The sequence below is a fragment of the Pteronotus mesoamericanus genome, unplaced genomic scaffold (assembly GCF_021234165.1).
Source record: "Pteronotus mesoamericanus isolate MK-2021 breed Mesoamerican mustached bat unplaced genomic scaffold, CSHL_Meso_final scaffold_36, whole genome shotgun sequence".
Lineage (NCBI taxonomy): Eukaryota > Metazoa > Chordata > Mammalia > Chiroptera > Mormoopidae > Pteronotus > Pteronotus mesoamericanus.
In genome coordinates this window covers 7,869,899-7,890,989 of record NW_026555313.1, presented here as the reverse complement: position 1 = coordinate 7,890,989, position 21,091 = coordinate 7,869,899, and the positions used below count along the sequence as shown (strand labels likewise).

The window sequence follows — 21,091 nt, the reverse complement described above, 5'->3', positions numbered from 1 at the left end:
ACACAAAACATATACCTTTCGCTTATGCAAAACCTTCTAGTGAATTTCCAAATCATTTGTGAATAAAGTCCAAAATCTAGAAAACTAGAAGCAACAGAACATCAGGCAATACTCCTATCTATCCAACATTCTATTTCACACTCCCTACTTTAGCTCATATAGTGAAGGTACATATAGATTTTCCCAGTTGTTCTTCCAGGGGTAAATACAAATAGTGTATAATCAGTCATCCGTTTTCTGACCTCCTGTTGTGTTAAGCTGTAAAAGTGAGTGAGACTCTCTGCTTTGGAATATGTAGTCCCTCTCTCCAAAATGATCACCTACTGCAACCCCTTGTGCTCTTAATAAAACATATGTGTACTCTTTCTGACATATCAAACACCATTCCTCTGTAAAGATTTATCTGATACTCCCTCCACTCCTACCTAGGAAAATAACTGAAAGTTACCACCTCTATGCTCGTACAGGACTTTCTCAACACCTATAATATAGTACTCATAATATATTAAATATTGTATCTATATATTCACATATCTGCCATCTCTCTATGAACTGTATTGGAATAAATATGGGCTCTGAAGTCAGAGAAACTTGGTGTCAAATCTCAGCTTCATAACTTGCTTCCTGTGTGGCACTGGGAAAACTGTGTTACAGATCTGATCGCTGATGAGGTCAGTGAGGAGATTAACAATAAATAAGGCATCTACCAAAAGGTTTGATATTTAATGAGAATTGAGTGTTTAGTTCACTCTCTCCCACTAGACCAGTGGTTCTCAACCATAGTTGGTTTGCACCCAAGATGACACTTGGCAGTGTTTGGAGGTATTTTTGATTGTTAGAACTAGGCACATGCTACTGGCCAGACACGCTGCTAAAAACATCCTACAATGCACAAGACATCCCGACAAAAAAGAAACTGGTGCAAAATATCAAAAGTTGAGAAACCCTGCACCAGAGTTTGATAGGAATATCTTTATTTTTATACTCTCACTACACTGTGCCTGGTAATACAGGTGCTCAATGACTTTGTCCAATGACAATATAAGTGAAAGACCAAATATACAAGATACTGTCCCTGCCCTCTAAGTTCTAATAATCAGGTGAGAGAAAAAATGTTTTACAAAAGCCAGAGTGTTGGCACACTACACACAGAGTGTTTGCACACTACACACACAAACTTTTAGTTTATCAACTAAAAGAAATCACAACAAAGAAAGTGAATTTTGAGTTGGGAATTAAAGAAGACCTTGAGTTTTCCAATCAGAAGGAATAGATACCAGTGTATGGAAACACATTCAAATAGCCACAGGGTACCACATGAGGGAAAAGAGTATAGGTGGTTAAAGTCACAACTAGTATAGGGTTAGTCCATAATGAAGTAGTGCCTTGTGTACTTTACCCAAGAGATACAGTGAGGTGATAATAGTTGGTTTTAAACAGGTAAATGATAGGATGGCAATGTGCTGAACAATGACTGAGGAAATGACCAAGAACAGAGACCAGTCCATCAACCTGCTAATTCTCTAAGAAACTGCCCCTCAAAAGCAGGCAGAGGACCCCCTCTAATCAGAAGGTCCTTTAACATCAATGCAAGTAATATACAAGGAAGATGAAAAAACAGAATATTCTATTTTTGTAAGAGCTTTTAAAATGAAAAGCAGTAATAGTATTTTAAATTATTAAATGCCTATATAGTTTACAAAGCAAATTTTGTAAGGTAGTCATTTAGCAAATCAATTTCATAAGAGTTAATAGTCATTTTATTAGCCTAAAAAACCAAAAGTAGAATAGTCATTTTATTAGCCTAAAAAACCAAAAGTAGAAAACAAAGCCCTTAAAATATCCTATACAATGAACTCAGAATAGCCATGTCTTCAAATATATAATCTCATACTTGTTTAAGAATAATTGCTTGCTTGCAGAATTTCTGTGCAACATTTGCAACTTGCTGTATTTTTGCAGGAATAACAAAGCCAAGTGCAGAAAGCTGACGAACTTCTCTCAGAAGAATCACCAACCGATCTGAATAGTGCACTTTAAATGATCCATCATTCGGATCCAATTCCATAATTCTACCATTAGCTTCAATACTACAAAACAAAATTAATAACTTCATTTAAGTTTTATGTTCTCACTTCTTACGAAAAACAACAGGTTAATTAAAAAAAATTTTTAATTATAGTTTTCAATTGGTTATCTTTTTCATATAGCATATCACAATTCAGATCTTGACAATACACTGCAATATCTAAAATATAACATATTTCCACCAAGCAGTTTTGAAGCCAGAAAAATCAATCTCTCAACCATCAGCCAGAACTCAAAAAAGACATCATATCCACCATAAAAAAGTTTTGACTCATTTTTTAAAAGATACTTTTTTTATTCCTCTTTATTACTTCTTTAATACTTTTATTAAAGGTATAATGATAAGAACTTCAAAATAGTAGGAGTCGAGGTAGTCAAAAGTTTCATTTCCCTATTTTTTTTTTCATTACCTAAGACCTGTCCTTTGTTTATATATCTTGTAAAAGCTACAATTTCAAGTTTTACATTGGGGCACTTAAGTCCCCATGGATTGTAAAAATTAAGCTGAGATAATTAAGCATAAAGTATATTTTCATGATCTTTTCTTTCAAGATCAGGTTTATGTAATGTTCATTCTTTTAAGTCACTTCCACATTTAAAAGAACTTGCAGGCCTTAGAAAATAGGCTACTGAAAATCAAAAAACAAATCTATTCACCTTATTTAATAACGCATAAAACAAGGCAGACTTTAAAATGGATTAAAATAATGATTTAACTGAAACTTTCCATGTATGAACATAAAAAGCCTGTCAGAAAATTATAATGGTGATCCTTCCTGCTTTTATTGAACCTAATCTTCAAAATTAGCTTCTACATACCAGTATATCCTAAAATATGTTCCAAAACACACTAACTCTATAGGATAATAATGTTTTACCAAAAAAGAAAGTGAGAGACAGGGTATTTCATTGTCAAATGGGAAACAAACCCTTGGCTGAACAAAGTTCAACAGGCTCTTTATAGGGGGTCTTAGTCCTTTGGCACATAATGAACCTCCACTGGAGCTAGAGTGACGTAAGTGTATATTCCAAAACTAATTGACTAAAAAAAAAATTTTTTTTTTTTAATTTTGGCCTGGAACATCTCTCCTATTTTAAATTCAGATTAGAAAGGGAGAAAGTTAAATGGCACAATGTTATAATCATAATGTTCTAGCACCCTCTGGTTCTTATATTCTCTTACCCAACCACAATGCAAGATAAAGGGAAAAATATCATTATTCAGTTTGAGAAGCTACCATTTTTGGCCCCTGTATCAATATAGGGAAAATAAACAGAATTTCATATTATAAAAAAGTTACTTTTAGAAAGGAACAAGTTTCTAAAAGCTAAAACATGACAAGTCTCTAAAAATACAGACAATATGCTGGGAAAGTATACCAGAACAAAAAAACAATGGTTTTTATAGGCCATTCATTTTAAATACCCATTAAAATAATTAGGTTAACCAATTAAATTGCATTCAATGTAGCTCAATACTTACCAAACCTTTAGGAACTACGTTGGCACCTTAAAAAAAAGCCTTCATCACAAAGAGCTTAAAATTAATGAAACATTACAATTTATAATGTGTCTATGTGTGTATGCATGTACATATACAATATTAATGTAAAAGGGTAGAAAATATATACATATCAATACTGATAACAAAAAAGTCACAGAGGAGGGAAAGCCTAATTCCAAAATGGGAATCCGCAGTTCTGGGAAACAGACATGATAAACAAGGGGGAGGCAGTCAACAAACTGTATCATCTAATTGCCAGCCTTAAAGACTTAAAAACTGATAAACAAAAACTATCAAAAAAATTAAAGGAGCAAGAGTACATTTGAAGAAAGAAGAGAATAGAGATGATTAATTCCATCTTGTCTTTTGGATTAACAATATATAAAAGATTCTTAGGTAGATTTCCCTGTTTAGTATATTTAAACTTACCACAAACCAGATCTAGAATCAGATAAACCAGACTGAATATCCCTGGACCAATCATCAAATTGTTCCTGTTCATATAATTTAAACTGGTCTAAGAGATCCTCAGCACTTCGATGGAAAGAGCGAAATCCTGACAAGTCAGGCAAAAGAGCTTCTGCTATCTTGATAGTATCATCCACCTTAAACCAAATCACAAAAATATATATTATTTAAAAGCTAACAAAATCAGCATAAAATAAGCCCACTTCCCCGATCTGTGATTCAGGAATTATTTTCCCACTTATTTACAAACAGAACAATGGAAGATTTGCCAGTGAATAAGAGAATATCATCCCCTAGTTTGCTTCCCCTTGGTTGTATAATTATACAACCTCAGAATAGCCAGAGTGTAATCCATACAAGCCATAATTTGAAAGGTAAGATAAGGGAAATTCACATGCAACTCCAAGAGTTCAGTAATACTCCTAAAGGTGTTAAGCAGCAATCTGGGCCCTTTGCTACATCCTCTGACTAATATCTCAAACAACAGTTAGGCCAATTTGAATGGCAATTTAAAGGAGAGAAATTCCTTTCCTTCATAACTTTACAAAGAACACTGTAAGCACCCTAGAAAGCTGACATATAAAATTAAGCAAAATATTCCAGAAAATAAAACCTCCAAAATACAAACTTGAATAAATAGAAATCTTAAACATGCTGGCCTTTATAATACTCTGTATCTGTGCAGTGTAAAGGATGGTTTTCCCTTCAATATTTTTTAAGAAGGCAATCACCTATAACAATTGCGACTGTAATGATAAATGATTTGATAATAATCTTTATACAAGGAAGGAGAAGAACCATTACAACCTACTCTGCACACTTTTTCAGAATTCTACATTTCACATGAAAATTAGATGGTTATGCCAAGGAAAACGGAAAATGCTTTTTTAATGTTTTCACTACAGTTCTAGAGTGACGTCTACATTAATTTACCACATTTTACAATTATCATTCTTCAACTTTTATTAAAATGAGTACCTTTAGTTCCAACTGACGGACCCAAACTATATTATTGACAACTTCTGAAAGGTTTTTGCCAGAAAGTGGTCCAGATGCATCACCAGGAATTCCTCGGCATCGATTCTCAAAGTCTAATCGAAAATCTGTAAAATTTAATTCAAATAAATGATAACACATTCAGCAAAGATTTCCTAAATGCTCTCCATGTTCCAAGAGCTATGTCAAATGTAAACAGAAAAATAGTAAGAGTTGAGTCTCTTACCCTCAGGGACCTTGCCATATCAAATAAGACAGCGGGGAAAAAACTGGGTAATTTTTTCAAAAATGTGTCAGAAATAGTAAATATTTGTAACAGAAATAGTAAATTAACCTTCAGCAAATATAGGTCATAAATGTTATCTTAAGCCTAAAGCATATTCAAAAAAGAAAAAGGTAACCTACAAAAATATTTTCTCACGCAAATATTATAATCTCTGATAAACTTTTTACCTTTAATTGAGTCCACAAGCCTTGCCAGTAAAGTTTCTCTTTCTAACATCAATTCTTTGCTTACAATTGGACGCTTCACCAACTCTTTATATTTCAGAAATGCTTGAAGAAGCTAATGTAAAATAAAATAAGTGTATGTTTATCCCAAGTGGACTGACTTGGCAAATACGTATATATCTCTTAAAGTAACTTAAAAAAGATATTAAAAGTAAAATATTTCAGGATTTTACCTGCTGTGGGCTATCTTGAATTTCTGAAATATAATTTTTCAATTTTCCTGCTATTTTTCGTTCCGCAGGTGCAATAATTTTTTCATATTGTGACACTGCAGCTTTCCATAAAGGCTAAACAAATTATCAATATTGTTAGATTTTAATATTTTTAAAATCTTCCTTTAGATACAACACAAACAGAAAATTATATTTAGAAATATATATAGTCAACCTCAGTATATGGATTATATTGCACCGGATTCAGGCCAGTGAAAGGTTCAAATACTCGAGCCAGGATTCTCTCTTCACTAGCAGGTAAAAAATAAAGAAGCTTCTCATGAATTGTTCTAACAGCCAAGACCTAAAACATAAAATATTAAAACAAATTTATTTAAACCAATAAATCTACACACTATTTACTACAGTGTAAATACACTGGGCAAGAATTTCTTTACTTAGGTTCTCTGAAATGAACCATAAAACTGAAACTATAATTATGAGAATTACTACTCATCAACAGTCGAAGTGATACATACTATATCAACACATCAATCAGTGTGCTCAAATCTAGTGAAAATACATAAAATCTAAATATTGTTTAATCCTCACCCAAGGGTATGTTTACTGATTTTTTAAATTTTTAATCCTCATCCAAGGATATGTTTTCATTGATTTTAGGGAGGAAGAGAGAAAGAGAGAGAAACATCAATCAGTTGCCTCCCGTATGCACCCTGACCAGGGATCAAACCCACAGCCCAAGTACACACCATTTTCAGGGATTGAACTTGCAACCTTTTGGTGCACAGGACAACACTACAACCAACTGAGAAAATCTGCCAAAGCTAAAATCTAAATATTTTTAAACTACACTAAAATTTCATTTAAGTTTTAGCTTTTCTCCACCTTAATATATCTAATATTCACAATTCTGCTTTAAATTGTAATTCTGATAATGAAACAATGTTAACAACTCTATTATGTATAATTTACAAATAGTGGGAAAACAAATTATTGTATTTTGTGTTTAAAATTTCCACCAACAATCAAAAGGTCTTCAAAAGATTAAGTAAAAACACTATAATCTTCCATTTATGTCAGAAATATCAGTACAAACTCATGATTTATTTATCTTGCTAAAAATGAAACACCTATTTATAATTCTGCCTACTAAAAAGGCCTAAAAGCATTGATAACTAAGTAAAGTTTAACACTTCCCCAACCAGATTTTTGTTGCCAAATACCATTTTCCACTAAAAAGAACCAGGCTCTTTGGAGAAATGACTAATTCCAGGTATGACACAGATAATGTAAAAGATGGGCTGGTAGGTTCTAGGGGGATTGAAAGCATAGAAGTTACCAAAGAAATACTGGGTTCACTTCAAAATGACATAAGAGCCAACTTACAGGAGGTACTCACTGCCCAAACTTGAAGCAATTTAAATACATAACTGTAACGGATGGAAACACATAAACTATAATAATTCATGGATTCATAATAATACTACTGAAAAATATTTGACTGCATATGGAACTTAACTATGATACTAATTTATTCATTGTTCTAAAAGGTAATAAATAAAAGAAGTAATTGTTTACACTGCTTTTCCTATACAGTCTTTATTTCAAGGTAAGTAATAAGTTAATGAGGAAAAGTTCCTCCATCATCAGTAACAAATGTAGAAAGAACAACAGAATTAGAAAATCCCCATCTTACATCTCCTCATGGTCATTAATGGCTGCTAAAATCATTAAGAAAAAAATTGATGGAGAGCATTAGAACAGTTGGATCAGGCTAAACTACCCTAAAACCACATACCAAACTAAAAGTGGAAAAGAACCTATAAAGTTGCTGAGATAATCAGAAAGAAAAATGAACATTGGTTGGATATAAAACAACATTGACAAATTATTATAATTTGGTTGGATATTACGGTGGTATTATGGTTATGTTTTAAGGGTGAAAGTATATGATTTCTTGAATTGGCTTTGAAAATACTCTAGCAAAAAAATAATAAAAGGCAGAGTCGAAACAGATGGAATAAGAAATGAATAATGTCAAAAACTATTGAAAATGAGTACTGAATACATTGGCATTCATTATATTATTTTACTTTCAAGCATGTTTAAAAGTTTTCATGATAAAAAAGGTTTAAAAATTCCCAAAGAACTATGGTTCCCGTAAGCAGAAAAGGAAAAAATATGCTTTGCAATCTTTGCATATTCTTATTTTCCCTGTCCCTTGAAGTTAAATATGTAATCCTATACCGAAACTCATAACTGAGGAAAATTAAGCAGCTGTTTCAAGTATTTCCATTGAATACCCTCCCTAAAAAGCTCTCCTGCTTAAAAACAATTTCAGTTGCCAAGAGAATGTCTGATGATTTCCATTCATGGCTATAGTGGATTATCTTTATCAGAACGAAGAACACAATAGAAGTTCACAACTTATAAGCTGAACAGTCACACATTAAAGAAAAAGAAAGGAGGTAGAAACCAGCTCTTAGTGAATGCCCACTCTCCACCTAACACTGGACCAGATGACTGTCATAAACTATTTCACATGAACTTTAACCCCTATTCTTTCCCAAAAATATGAATAGTTCCCATCAGATATGTAGTACTTACTAATTAAAAAATACATTCATAAACAAGTGAGGACCTACTTCACATTTGAAGACAAAGAGTAAATAATCAAAGAGTACCTCTTCAAGGCGTTTGCCAAATTTTTCGATTGTTTTAGGGAAATATTTTTCATTTTTCCATGGATGAGGAACATAGCGCTGCCACACCTGGCCTGTTAGATGACTACAGGCAATCACCCACTGTTCACAAATTGAAATACCAGCTTTCAGATTTTCTTTCACAAGATAATAAGGATCTTCCCATAGATTCAAAGTTCCCAACTTTTTCTGAACAAATCTTCCAAACGAACCACCTTATAAATCATAAAGCAAACTTTTTAATGGAAATGTTTTTACAAAAATTATAGGACACATGCTTATGACAAAAGTAATGTACAAATTATCAAACTAAGGTTCTATGAAATACCACATGCACACCTTTAGACTAGCACCGTCAATAACAAGTATTTTTCAAGAAACAGAAGTATTTTTGCACCTTGCAATAGATCACATACATCTTTAAAGTGCCAAAATACATATACATTTTATGTAAGGCTACAGAGCCTACTGTATGGGTGTAGCATTATATAACCAATTCTCAACTGCATTTGTTACAAATAATGCTGCAATCAATATCCTTATTCATATGCCTTATGTACTTGTCTAATATTTCCTTAGGATAATAATGAGAAGGACATTTTCTGAGTCAAAAGTATCTGCACTTTCAATATTGACAGATAAGCCAGTATTTTAACTTTTCAGTTCATTACAAAATAGATTCTAAATTAATACATGCATAGGGACTAAAAATCTATGTAAATTTAGCTGTATTAATGGTCCAAGAATTTTATACATGACTTAAAATAACCAACTATATACACATATCTATTTAAATAATTCTGTAAGATTTGCTTTAAGAGTTACTTGAAGCAACCATTATTATATTAAGGAGCATTCAAAGAAAAAAAGAAATACAACAGGATTCCAAAATTTTTTCTTTACTCGTACCTATGATATCTAAGAGGTGTAACATGCGTGACTCAGGATAATGATCATGCTCTGTTTGTCTCCACACATCATCGACAACATCCCGAGTTGTCTCCACCAAGTCAACAACTTCCAATAAAGACAGACTGTCCAAGTTATAAAACTCCTAAAACCAAAATTCATTCATTTTTAAAAATAATCATATATTTACCTTGGGCACTAAAGTCAAAATGTTCTCAAACTTTTTCAACTACTGCAACTCTAATATTTGCCATGTAATTTACTTCTTTTTCTACCAGATGATATACTTCCTTATGCAAACAAACCCTGTTAGGTTCTTTCACAAATACATATTTCATGAAAGCCAGAAAAACAGTAAGAATTGGAGGGGGGGAAAAAAGGTCTATTCATTTACTTTTACATTTGGCCTAATTTTCCTTCAATTTAGATTCATTTCTTTAATTTACCCAAATGGAGGTAGTCTTAATTCCATATATATACTACCTGTTGTAGTTGGTATGTCTTTATTCATTCATTTGCTATATTGTGTTATGTTTCCAATAATATAATCATAGTACAAGTTTTATTATTCTACATTTCATCAATGCTACAAAAAAAGTTTAAAGCCATTTCAAATACTTCATTTAAACAGTACTAAAATAATACCGGAAACATGCAGAAAATGATTTTATATTTATTTTGAAAAGAACCGATTTTTAATAACCATAATTAAAATGGTCACCTATTTAACCTCTCTGTAGACACATCAAGGAATAATTATCAAATAAGTATAAAACTAAGACTTTTTTAGTTATAGGTTACTTCGAAATCCTAATTTGAAGAAAGTGAACACTCTTTCAAAAGAACATATATTAACTGAATGTAGATAAGCTTCTGTTAGTAGGTTAAGTTTTTGTTTTTCCCTAACATGCAGAAAAGTAATTGTTTGAGAAAAATATTTACTAGCGATTAGAATTTAACTTCTTTAAAACTTTGTATTTTTAAGTTACACTAATATTAAACACACACCTCAAGTAAACCTTGCTATCTGTGAAGGATATATTTTGTTGGCAACCATGAAGTAATGATTTTAAAACAGAGATAAATTTATTAAAAATAGAATCCTAAAGTACTTTTATCAAAAGCCTAATATGTAAATGTATGAATAACATACTCTTGCAATTGTTTCAAATAATTCTTTAAAATAACTGGCTCTTTCTTTACTCGTCTGTTTATTTCCACGATGAGCCTGATCTATCCAAAACTGGAACTCATCATTTGGTGTCAGAATACCTGAAAAAGTGAAAAGAAAAAAACTTATATGTCAATAGAAAATGAAAAGCCAAAAAGTAATCTGACTTATTCGCTGATTTCACATATTTCCTGTATTCTTGAGGATGCATGGAAAAAACGTTTTATAATATCTATCAACAGAAGGTTCTCACCTGAAGCCACTGGAAACATTAACAATACCAGGTTTATATAAATTTCACATCAAGTTTATTGCTCAGTACAATTCTCATGAGCTTTTGTAAATCAATCATACCTATAATGTCAATCTGCTTCTTACATCTAAGAATTTGCTTCTCCAACACAAGGCTTTCCCAAATCTAATTCCAAAACCATTCATGTTATTGAGTATTACCCAAATCGGAAATGATTATGGTTTAATCAAAAAAGTTTGCAATTTAATTTCAAAATATAAGCAAATTAAAATAGTTTTACTTTTAAATTTGCTTTAAATTTTCCAATGAACTGGACAATCTCTACTTTCCTGATCACATGCTAGAAACAAACGCACTATTCTTTGAGTCTGTGGAATTCAAAAAGCATTTCATTTACTAATAGAGCAAAGAATAACATGATATACAATATTTTAAAATAATTATTTGTATATGTCATGCATTTCAATAAATGGCTCATGAGTAATAATTTTTCTATAGCCATAATAAAATTTTAATTAGCTTCAGGTAAAATACATTTTAAAATGACAGTCAATGGCCTATTATCTTTAGAAGGTATATAATTAGGGTCAATTGTCATTATTAAAGGATTCTGGATTCTGAAATTCACCTACTTGCTAACACTTAATTTACCTACTTGCTAATATTTACTTGTAACTTAAAATCAATACTTATAGTGTTTTAGTGGTCTCTTGCAGACATGTGCACAGCAGTGAAAAATTTCAGTTGCCCTGACACAGTTTCCCAGCTGAGGCTGAATAAAGAGGCACTGCCTTCTCATTTCCTATCTCTTAGTAAACAAAATCCTTTACAGTCTTCTGTAATCTATCCTGTGCCACATTTTTCACATTTTTGTGCTTTGTACTGGTGATTTTGCTCGTTAATATGGTCCCCAAACACAGAGCTGAAGTGCTCTCTGGTGTTTCTAAGTAGAAGCACACTGTGATGTGCCTTACAGAGAAAACACTTGTGTTAGATAAGCTTGATTCAGACATGAGTTAAATTGTTGGCCCCTTGATCAATGTTAACGAATCGACAATACATACTTAATAAAATGGTTTTAAACAGAAACACACATATAACAAGTTATGTGTTTAGCAATTGACAAAATGCTATGACCAGAGACTCACAGGAACCTATTCCTGTAATTCCACCCAGGAGCTATGGTTCAGTACTCACTAATTCAGTGTTTATGGTGACTTTATAGCATATAACTACTGCAAGAAACAAGAATCAACTATATTTTCTATTTCCATGAATTGCACATTGTTAAAGAGTACATTTTCATCTTCTCCAAATTTATATAGACCTATCCATATAAAAGCAGCTCAGGCTCAGAGTAGATCTAAAAGTGTAGAAATAAATCTGTGAAGAAATATATTAATTTTCCAATATACTCTTAAGACAATCATTTTTATTTTCTTTGAGTAAGTTATGGTTATATACCTCGTGTGTCATCTTCCTTAAATTTTAATTTTGATAAATTAGTGTCTGATCTGCGTAGCACTACACCCAATCCAGCTTCTAGTTCACTCAAAAGATTCTGAAGTTTGGGATCAAAATTTCTGCTCCATTCCTGATCCTTTAAAAAAAAGTTTAAAAACAAAAACAAACAGACAAGAGCAAATAATTATCAAAAGCTTGCCAATCAAATTCCTAAAATACTATCAAAGAACTAAGTTCAAATACACCTACTTCACTCAAGGCTTGACACTACTTTGTCTCATAAGGGATGAATAAAGTCCTTATGGCAATCTAAGAGCTTATGTGGATTCTACTTTATGTCTTTCTCCAATTTCTCCATTTGTCACCAAAGCTTAATTTTTAATATGTAGTTTAACTGAAAAACTAAAATACTGATGATATTAACAGCATACAAATACTTATATTTGTGTTTTGAAAGTATGTATCCAAATAACCTAAGTTGTTTTTTTTTAATGACTATACAGTTACTCTACTCACCTTTAACAACATTGGTGCAAATACTTGCCGTACTGCTTGATAAAGGGAATTTATAGGTGATTCTAACATAGATGAAACAAGAATGTTATTATGTAGATTCTGATCAGTAATTACTTCAGGGCGCAGCTTGAAAAACACCAGCACTTTATCCTTTGTGTCAGCAAAATCAATCTAAAGTGATAAATAAATGATTTTTAATGTTATCTGCATAACAGTTAGTTATTTGAAAGAAATGTTCCCTATATGTTGTAACACTGTAATGTTATCCCTTGGAACAATAATTATTTTAAAAATAATTATATAGTATATTAAAACCAATTTACCTCTGCTCCTTAAGAATATCTGTGTTTTACAAGGTTTCCCCATTTACATGAGACTGCATCATAAGACTATTTTGATTAAGTGATTTATAAACAGAAAGCACTAAATAAATATTGATGTCATACACTGCTAACTATCCCAGCCAGATTTGGATCAAAGCTATGTGACCCAGATATGCTTCTCCACTTGTTCAGAAAGTCTGTAACAAGGATTTTAATTACCCTCTTACTGGAAACCAGCATTTTAATAGGTTCTTTTTAATTTGTTCATAAACAGAAAACAACCAGAAAGAACTTAGTTGTCTGTCTCTTTATAATAATCTTTACTTTAACCAAAATTTTTTTCTTAAATGTATTTGATCATTAAACTTTTTAATTAAATTACCACATGACTAAATTATTTAAAATTGGAACTGAATTGGAATTTACTAAAGCAAGTATGTTTAAAATATGTCAGTTAATAGTAATAAATTCATTAGCTGAAAAGTATACTGCCTAAAAGAAGTTTTCACATTACATACACATTTCCAGTTGTTATCACTTCTTCTCCCAGAAAGAGAAGTCCATGCATTAAAAAGCTTTCAAACAAGTTTACTGCATACTCATCCTACTTTTCTTTTATCCCATTTTTTTTTTTTTTAGCTATTAGGAAAAACTGGCATTTATTGGTGTAGCTACATTACTCAAACTCTCATTTTCACACATTAGAATTCTGTTCCTAGTATGATCATTTTATTCTAATTACAAGCAAATGGGATAACAAAATGCAGATCTGTAGATGTGAAAAATTCACTCTTTAGTAATTAGGTAGCACACATTCTTGAACTTCCCCCTCTCTCCTATGCAGGAAAAAAATACACATTTTATGATCATATTTTGAAAACAGCAATTATAGTCATTGGCCAAGACTACTTGGGGAGCCAGCCAGGTCAGTAAGTTTTGTCCTAGCCAAAGTGAGAGTTAAAGCAAAGGTGCAGTTGGCTACAGCTACTCATCATTCCCCGAGAAAAGGAAAACTTAAGAGTCAACACTCCTAGCTGCCTCTCCTTCCAGTTTCCCTATCATTGGCAACTACTACTTCCTTTTAATTTTTAGTACATTATTTGATAACTATTCACTCAAGGTATAAAGTTGTTATTTTTGAGGATGCAAAATACCACTATCCCCTACTGGGATAGATCACAGATCAACATACTATAACTGGCTGCCTGTTTATGTACCACCCACAAGCTAAAAAATGGTCTCTTCATTTTTTTTAAATAAAAAAAAATATTTTATGACACATGATCATTATATGAAATTCAACTACTGGTGTCCAAAAATAAAGTTTTATTAGAATGCAGCCATGTTCATTCATTTACCTATTTTCTATGGCAGCTTTCACACCACAATGCAGAGCTGAATTTGTGACAGAGACCTTATGGTCTGCAAAGCCTAAAATACTTACTGTCTGGCCTATTTCAGAAAGCTTTGTCAACCTCCACCCTGAAACATACACCAGATCGGATCTTCCTCTTGCTCAATATTACCAATGACTTAAGCAAATTACCAGTTACTTCCTTTTTCACCCAAAACGTGTACAAGGTGCTAAATGATCAGCCTGTGACATAATCTTCTACACTCTCCAGTTAATCATTCAACTTCAGCAATCACTCTGGATTTTTTTCCTGCCCCTTGAAACCAAGGTGAGACTAAGCTCAGGGCCTCAGTACTTAACAGTCTCTTTTGCTTAGAACACTCTTCCCTTAAATCTTACATATGCCTACAATTCATCATTCAACTCTCACTTCAAAGGTCAGTAATCCAAACAGGCATTCCCTCCTAATCTTATTTTAATAATTCTCTATGCCATCCCCATCACTAATTTTTACTTTAAGAACACTTACCAATACTCAGAATTATGCTATGTTATGTATCTGTTATGCTATGTGTGTGTGTTTAGCCTATCCTTGTCCACTTTAATGTCACTCCTTGAAGACAAACTCTATCATGCTCATGGCTTTATTACTAGCACCTAGAAGAGTGCCAGACATACAGAAGGTACTCAATAAAGTATTTGTTAACTCACTATAAATTATTAAATCATGCTGATTCTCAGACATCTACAGTACAGCTTAAGACATAATAAAACATTTCAAATATGGAAAGTCTATACTGTGGTATATAACTAAAAATACATTGTTGGGCCTTATTAGTAATGGAATTAACTTTTCAAAGTTATAACTTCAATTTTCAATATCCAACCCAAGACATGTGTTGACAAATTCAAACCTCTCCTTATCTTGTTTTCCTATTACACTCTACATTTTTAGTGGTGTTTCCAACAGTATGTCCCAATTTTGTAATTTGTTAAGTATGTCATTGCAGACCACTGGAGTGATGCTCTGGAAGGCAGAAGCAGGGGGTTCTATTCTGACTTAAATACTCCCTATTAGAGAAGTGGAAAAGTTAACACATAGGATGTAACCTTTGTGCCTTACTTTCCTCAGCCATAAAATGGAAATAAAAATAGTTTTAGTGTTATGAATACTAAATATGCCAATACACATAAAGTGCTTAGGAACCATGGCTGACAAGTGTAAACAGAAAATAAATGCTAGCTATGACTATCCATTCCTTCCCCAAGCCTAGAACAATGCTTTGCAAATATTGAGATCCAAATAAAAATGTACTGACTAGAACTGAATTAAAGCCAAGACTAAAGATTCACAGTGAATCGGGTGAATGCTCCAATTATCCTAGAGTATGTGCTCAATGCTTCCTGTGTGTCAAATACTGTTAGACCTATGGATGTGGGTGAACGCAAGAGGAAAAGGTTCAAAAATGTCAAGTTTTTTTGCCATCTTTCATTCATCTAATGAGCCCCTTTAATATGTAAGGCAATTTTTTGTGTATTACTCTAATACATAAATACTTACGTATTTACACAAAATACATAAAAGTATTCGTTAACTTATTAACATACATACCCTGACTACAAATGCAACCATTTCTTAAGCAATCCTGCCAGGAAAGACAGCAGTGCAATAAATAAATACATCACACACTGATAAATAAAAAAGCCATAATTGGCTGCGCCAAGTTGTTAAACGACTTACTATATGAAAAAAAAATCGGAAATAAAGTGCTGGGAAAGGAGCCGGGATTGACAGCAGCCTGGACTTAGATAAACCTTCCAAGATTTAATTTCCTGGGAAATCAGCAGCATAATAGGCGGAGGAGGCAAGGATGCAGCCGGTATACACCAAGTTTTCCCTGGCAAGGAAAATCAGTGAAGATAGGAAAGACTGGGGATAGAGGGAGCGGTACCGCAAACCGGCCCCCAGGGCGTGGCTTTACTTGGGACGAAAGGACCTTGCACTTCTGCACAGTGCTCCAGCCCCGGGGAACCGGAGAGGCACACCACCTTTCCCTCCGGCGCTTTTAGGTCGCCTCCCAGTGACACGCAACCTCCTGCCTGGTGCGGCGGGCTCCTGGAAATCAACTCAGTCTGTCCGCTGAGGCCTGGGAGGGGAATGCCGGACGCTCAGAGAAGAGAACCAGGGGAGAAGGTCCGAGAGGAAGTAATTACCGAAATATTTACAGAAAACACTTGGAAACTGATTTAATTCTTTGTGGGCGGTGGTATTCTGATTCTCTTAGTGTGTCTCTATCACCTACAACCTCCTCCCTTTCCTTGGTCTAGACACCCCCCCCCCCAAATCGGTAAGACACACATTGACATTAATTTCCATTAGATAACTTTCTGGATGTAAGACTAGCCCACTGACTCCCCGCTTCGCAGGATGTTCCAGTCTGGGGCTGGGGGGAGAGTGAGGTCAGTTACTCCACCCTGAGACACCCAGGAAACTCCAAGGTTTTTCTGTACCTAAATGATCCCCCGATTACACTTGACCCGAGAATGCATCTCCTGAGTTCATTTCCGCAGCTGCACATCTTTGTGGCCTGCAAACTCCGAACCGTTTGCAACGCCGTCTACACAGCTTCCCGTGAAACCGACCAGAAAGGCGAGCTAGCCATCCACTAATAACAGCTGCAAAGGTAATGGCTGCAACTCGAGTAACCCAATTATCACAAAAACCCTGTCGGAAGGATAAGAAAAGTAAGCGAAAGTTCACAAATTGATAAATTCCTTTTGCTCAGCTTCGGTTTCCAGCCCCAGAGACTTGTGAGCCTGCTCAGGACAAGCCACTAGCCACCTCTAGAGACTGGGCCAGGCTGATCGAGCCCGCGTGGATGTAAGCGCGCACAGAAGGGATGCGTCCCTCCGCAATCTCTCGAAGTAGCCTCTAAATGAGCCACTCCCGGCCGCCAGTTCCATTTGTTGCGCATTTTTCCTTAGACACAATAAAAGTCAAATTAATTGGGAAAAAAAAGCATCGCATATTGTACATACAAAAATAATTTAAACCTTGTATCACCATTATGTAAAAGATCTGAATTTCTAACTAATCTTTCCCACGAGTAAATTTAACTCCAAAAAGATACACTAGAATTGGCCTCAAAGAATCTCGGGAGAAAAATATTTTTTAATAGCTAAGGAAATTTTTTTTGTGTGGTTGTTGTTTCTGTGCTTGTTTGTTTCTTTTGGTTATAACCAATCTGCAGTCGTCAGGGGAAAATAACTAGAAAAGAATATAACTGTTCTGTTCAAGAGTGTGGACAGGCAATCTCCTTCGGTCAGGAGGGATGCAAGCTCGGAAACAGCCTTTGGCTCTTGAAGAGGATCAATCAGGGAAGGCTGAAGAGGGCGCCCGCATCCCTCTGGGTAAGACAGGGAGCAGAAAGGGAGTTCGGGGCGGTGGTGCTGAGAACCATACCGTGTTAGAAAAAGAGATTCCGGCGTCGGATCGCTGCACCCTGAGGAGCATCTGGTTCCCGTCATCCAAGAAGTTGTTGATTTCAGGACTGTAGTGCAGAGTTGGCTGGTCCCAGGGTTCCGACACCAGTCCAAAATAATTCTGAGTAGTAGCGAAGATGAAAAGCTTCCGAACATCCCCAGTTCCGCCCTCCATGATTTTGGAAGTGGGGGAAGGGAAAACAGGAAAGAGAAGGAAGAAGAAAACCAGTCGTGAGGGAAGTTAGAAGCAGAGCTCCGCTCAAACCCAGAGCCGGCCAGAGGGCCTGCGGAGCCTCGCGGTTGCCAGAGACAGTCGCTATGGCGACTGAGCGCTAAGGCGGTGCAGCCGCCGCCGCCGGCGCGCAGTAGACGTCACCTTCTCGGGCACGCGCACGCAAAGCTCTTAAAGACGATCACTGCCTCCGAGTTCCTTAGCTGCTCACCGCGTTCCTCGATTACAAGGGATTCTGAAAAGTTGGTGTCACGTAGCGAAACCTGCCTTTTCAAAAGTCCCGAGACTCGCAGAGCTTGGGGAGTACGAGGTATTGAAGGAGGCAATGCAGCTAAAAGGGAGGATAAAAGTCCGCCTTTATCTTGGAACCGCAGTGGCTAGCCTCAGCTTAAGTGGAGGTTAAAAATAACATTGCTCAGAACACGAATTAACTTGGATCAAACACATTTTTACAGAATGCTGCAAAATAATCCATGTTGTTTTGGAAGGATTTCTCTTAAATCTTGAATAAATGTAATTTAACGATTTTTTTAAAACTGACTTTTATTCTTTTTACTGATTTTCTGTAACGCATTATTAGGAAAGATAAATCTCGTCTTCAAGTGCTGCAGCAAGACCTGTCTTGAGGAGGGCTGGGTTCCAGTGCTTCCTCTGCAACCGCTCCTGTGAATAAACAACTCTCAGTGTCAGGTTCCACGGTTACAAATAGAAAATACTATGTAGGTTGTAATGAGAGTTTAAAAGATTACCATTTAAAAGAGACTGATTTTTTAAAAAAAATAGTTCAATACAATATTATTTACTTTCTCAATTTTCCTCCACAATTTAACGTGTTGGTTAATTTCCCAAGCTTATTTTTGTTATCCCTGCTATTAATTTCAGAAAACTAATCACTAATTTTTCATCGTACTTATACCGGAACACAAGCCATATTATAATAACAAAAATAAACAATGATTATACCTTGTTAACCTCATTCATTAAAACCCAACCTGTTAATGGCGTCAAAAACCTTCCAGACTGCAATTTGTCCTGAAAGAAAGGGTTTATTGAGCCAAATGGTAGCCGGAAAAGGACCAGGTCCTGGGCAGAGAATCTAAACCACCAGCCACAGAGCAGACAAAAAAGAGGTTCCTTCCTGGGGTGGATGGGGGCTGTTTAACACAATGAGTTTGGGGAAGAAAGATGTTGTTTTGAAATAATGTATTATATTGACTATAAATGGGGTGGCGGGAGAGGGGGCCAAGGTGACTTGGAAATCTCTGGCATAGTTAAGAGTCCAAGGAAATAATACTTGTTTACTTGTTGCAAAGTTCATGCATAGCAGGATGTGGTGGTGTCTTGTGGTTAGCTAATTGCTGGAAGAGCTGCCTGGAATCAAAGTTTCTACATACTTTCAGGAATGCAGGCGATCTTTTGTTGGTTTCAGCCTTTGTCAGCTAACTGATTGATTTCCCTTGCCTCTTCCTCCCATCCTTCATCTTGCTGTAATTTAGGACACCTCAGAATTTCTTTTCTTGTCAGTAGTTTGCACTTATCCAACTCTTTTATCCTGGATTTTTGTAGGTCCCAGAGCTGGAGATCATTTCCAGCTGCCTCTGCTGGCCTCTGATAGTTTTGTTTGGCCAAGACCATCTGATCTAATATGCCAATCTATAAATTCTTAATTGTTAAACAGAGATGCAGAAACTTTGACCTTTTAGGTTCTAGCATCACATTCTATGTGATTTATTTCTGCTTCCTGGTATATCTGTGGAAGAAATTAAAAGTGGAATCAACACAAAGTGTTGCTCAAAAAAGGGGAGATAGACTGATAAATTTAAATCATACTGGATTTGAGAACAGGACATATAGATCTCTTTTCTATGTTCAACTGATGAGGTTTATTCATTGGCTTACTCATTAATGATAGTATAATACAATAATGAGAAGAGATTCTGGAGTTTGACTGCTTTAAATGAAATGACTTGTTAACTTGGTTAATTAAATGACCGTATCTTTTGCTTTCATCAATGTTTTTTCCCACTTTAACTGGATTACTTTTGGATTTGGGACTCATACACACAACCAATTTAAGCATAAGGGATGACTTCAGTTTTGAATCCATTACTCAGTTGCTTACTGATTAAGAATACCAATTTGGGAGTCAGATACACCAGGGTTAAATCCTGGCACCTTCACATTCTAGAGGTGTAACTTCGGAAAAGCTTGGAACCTTTCTAGATAAGCTTCTGTTTCCTCAACTATAGAATGAAAATGATAATAATTGGACCTATTTTATTGGCTCGTGGAGATTAACTGAAATAATTCAGATAAAAAACTTAGCAAGGGCTGAGATAAGGTGAATTCTTAATAAGTGTTGGTGGTGGTGGAAGTCATCATCATCATCATCGTCATCCCTATCATCAGAAGGAAAGGGTCAAAGTGGAAAGGTAACCTGTAAATCTTTCTTATAAGGGTCAAGATGGCAGCAGAGGTAAACATGGCTTGCCTCCTCACCTATCACATCAAAATTTCAACTAAAATATAGACTAGCCATCACTCAGAACAGTCAGAAATTGAGTTGAGTGGAAGTCTGACAGCTACAGAATTAAAGAAACCACATCCAACCAGACCAGTGGGAAGGACGGAGAAGTAGAATGGGCTGGTCCCACATTCACGTGTGGTGGAGGAAAATTCTGGGGGGACTTCTTGGGAGAGAGAAGTCCTAGCCCCACACCAGACTTCCCAGCCCTGGGTTCCAGTGCCAGGAAGATAACTTCTGGCTGCACCAAACCAATACAGATTCAATACAATGAAAGAAACGACTTGAGTCCCAAGCACTTGCTCTCAAAGAACCCACACATGAACTTAATCAGAATCACTCCTTCTGAGCTCCAGCACTGGGGTAGAAGCTTGAAAGTCACCAGTGGCAGATAGGGAGAAAGTGAAGAGGCTGGCCTCAA

General features: G+C 35.0%; 1 protein-coding gene across 1 annotated transcript in view; it reads right to left on the bottom strand.

Annotated features, from left to right (window-relative positions):
- The window catches only part of DYNC2H1 (dynein cytoplasmic 2 heavy chain 1), a 315,287-nt gene extending 297,176 nt beyond the window's left edge, over window positions 1–18,111 (bottom strand). The window contains exons 1-12 of the mRNA XM_054592495.1: window positions 17,895–18,111; window positions 12,755–12,925; window positions 12,239–12,374; window positions 10,504–10,622; window positions 9,351–9,495; window positions 8,424–8,656; window positions 5,954–6,082; window positions 5,740–5,853; window positions 5,510–5,621; window positions 5,039–5,163; window positions 4,022–4,197; window positions 1,895–2,090 (exon numbers count right to left, since the gene is read on the bottom strand). Coding sequence (XP_054448470.1) covers window positions 1,895–2,090; window positions 4,022–4,197; window positions 5,039–5,163; window positions 5,510–5,621; window positions 5,740–5,853; window positions 5,954–6,082; window positions 8,424–8,656; window positions 9,351–9,495; window positions 10,504–10,622; window positions 12,239–12,374; window positions 12,755–12,925; window positions 17,895–18,089 — 1,851 coding nt within the window. The 5' untranslated portion in view covers window positions 18,090–18,111. The remainder of the gene's footprint in view (window positions 1–1,894; window positions 2,091–4,021; window positions 4,198–5,038; window positions 5,164–5,509; window positions 5,622–5,739; window positions 5,854–5,953; window positions 6,083–8,423; window positions 8,657–9,350; window positions 9,496–10,503; window positions 10,623–12,238; window positions 12,375–12,754; window positions 12,926–17,894) is intronic.
- Between the last annotated feature and the right edge of the window lie 2,980 nt (window positions 18,112–21,091).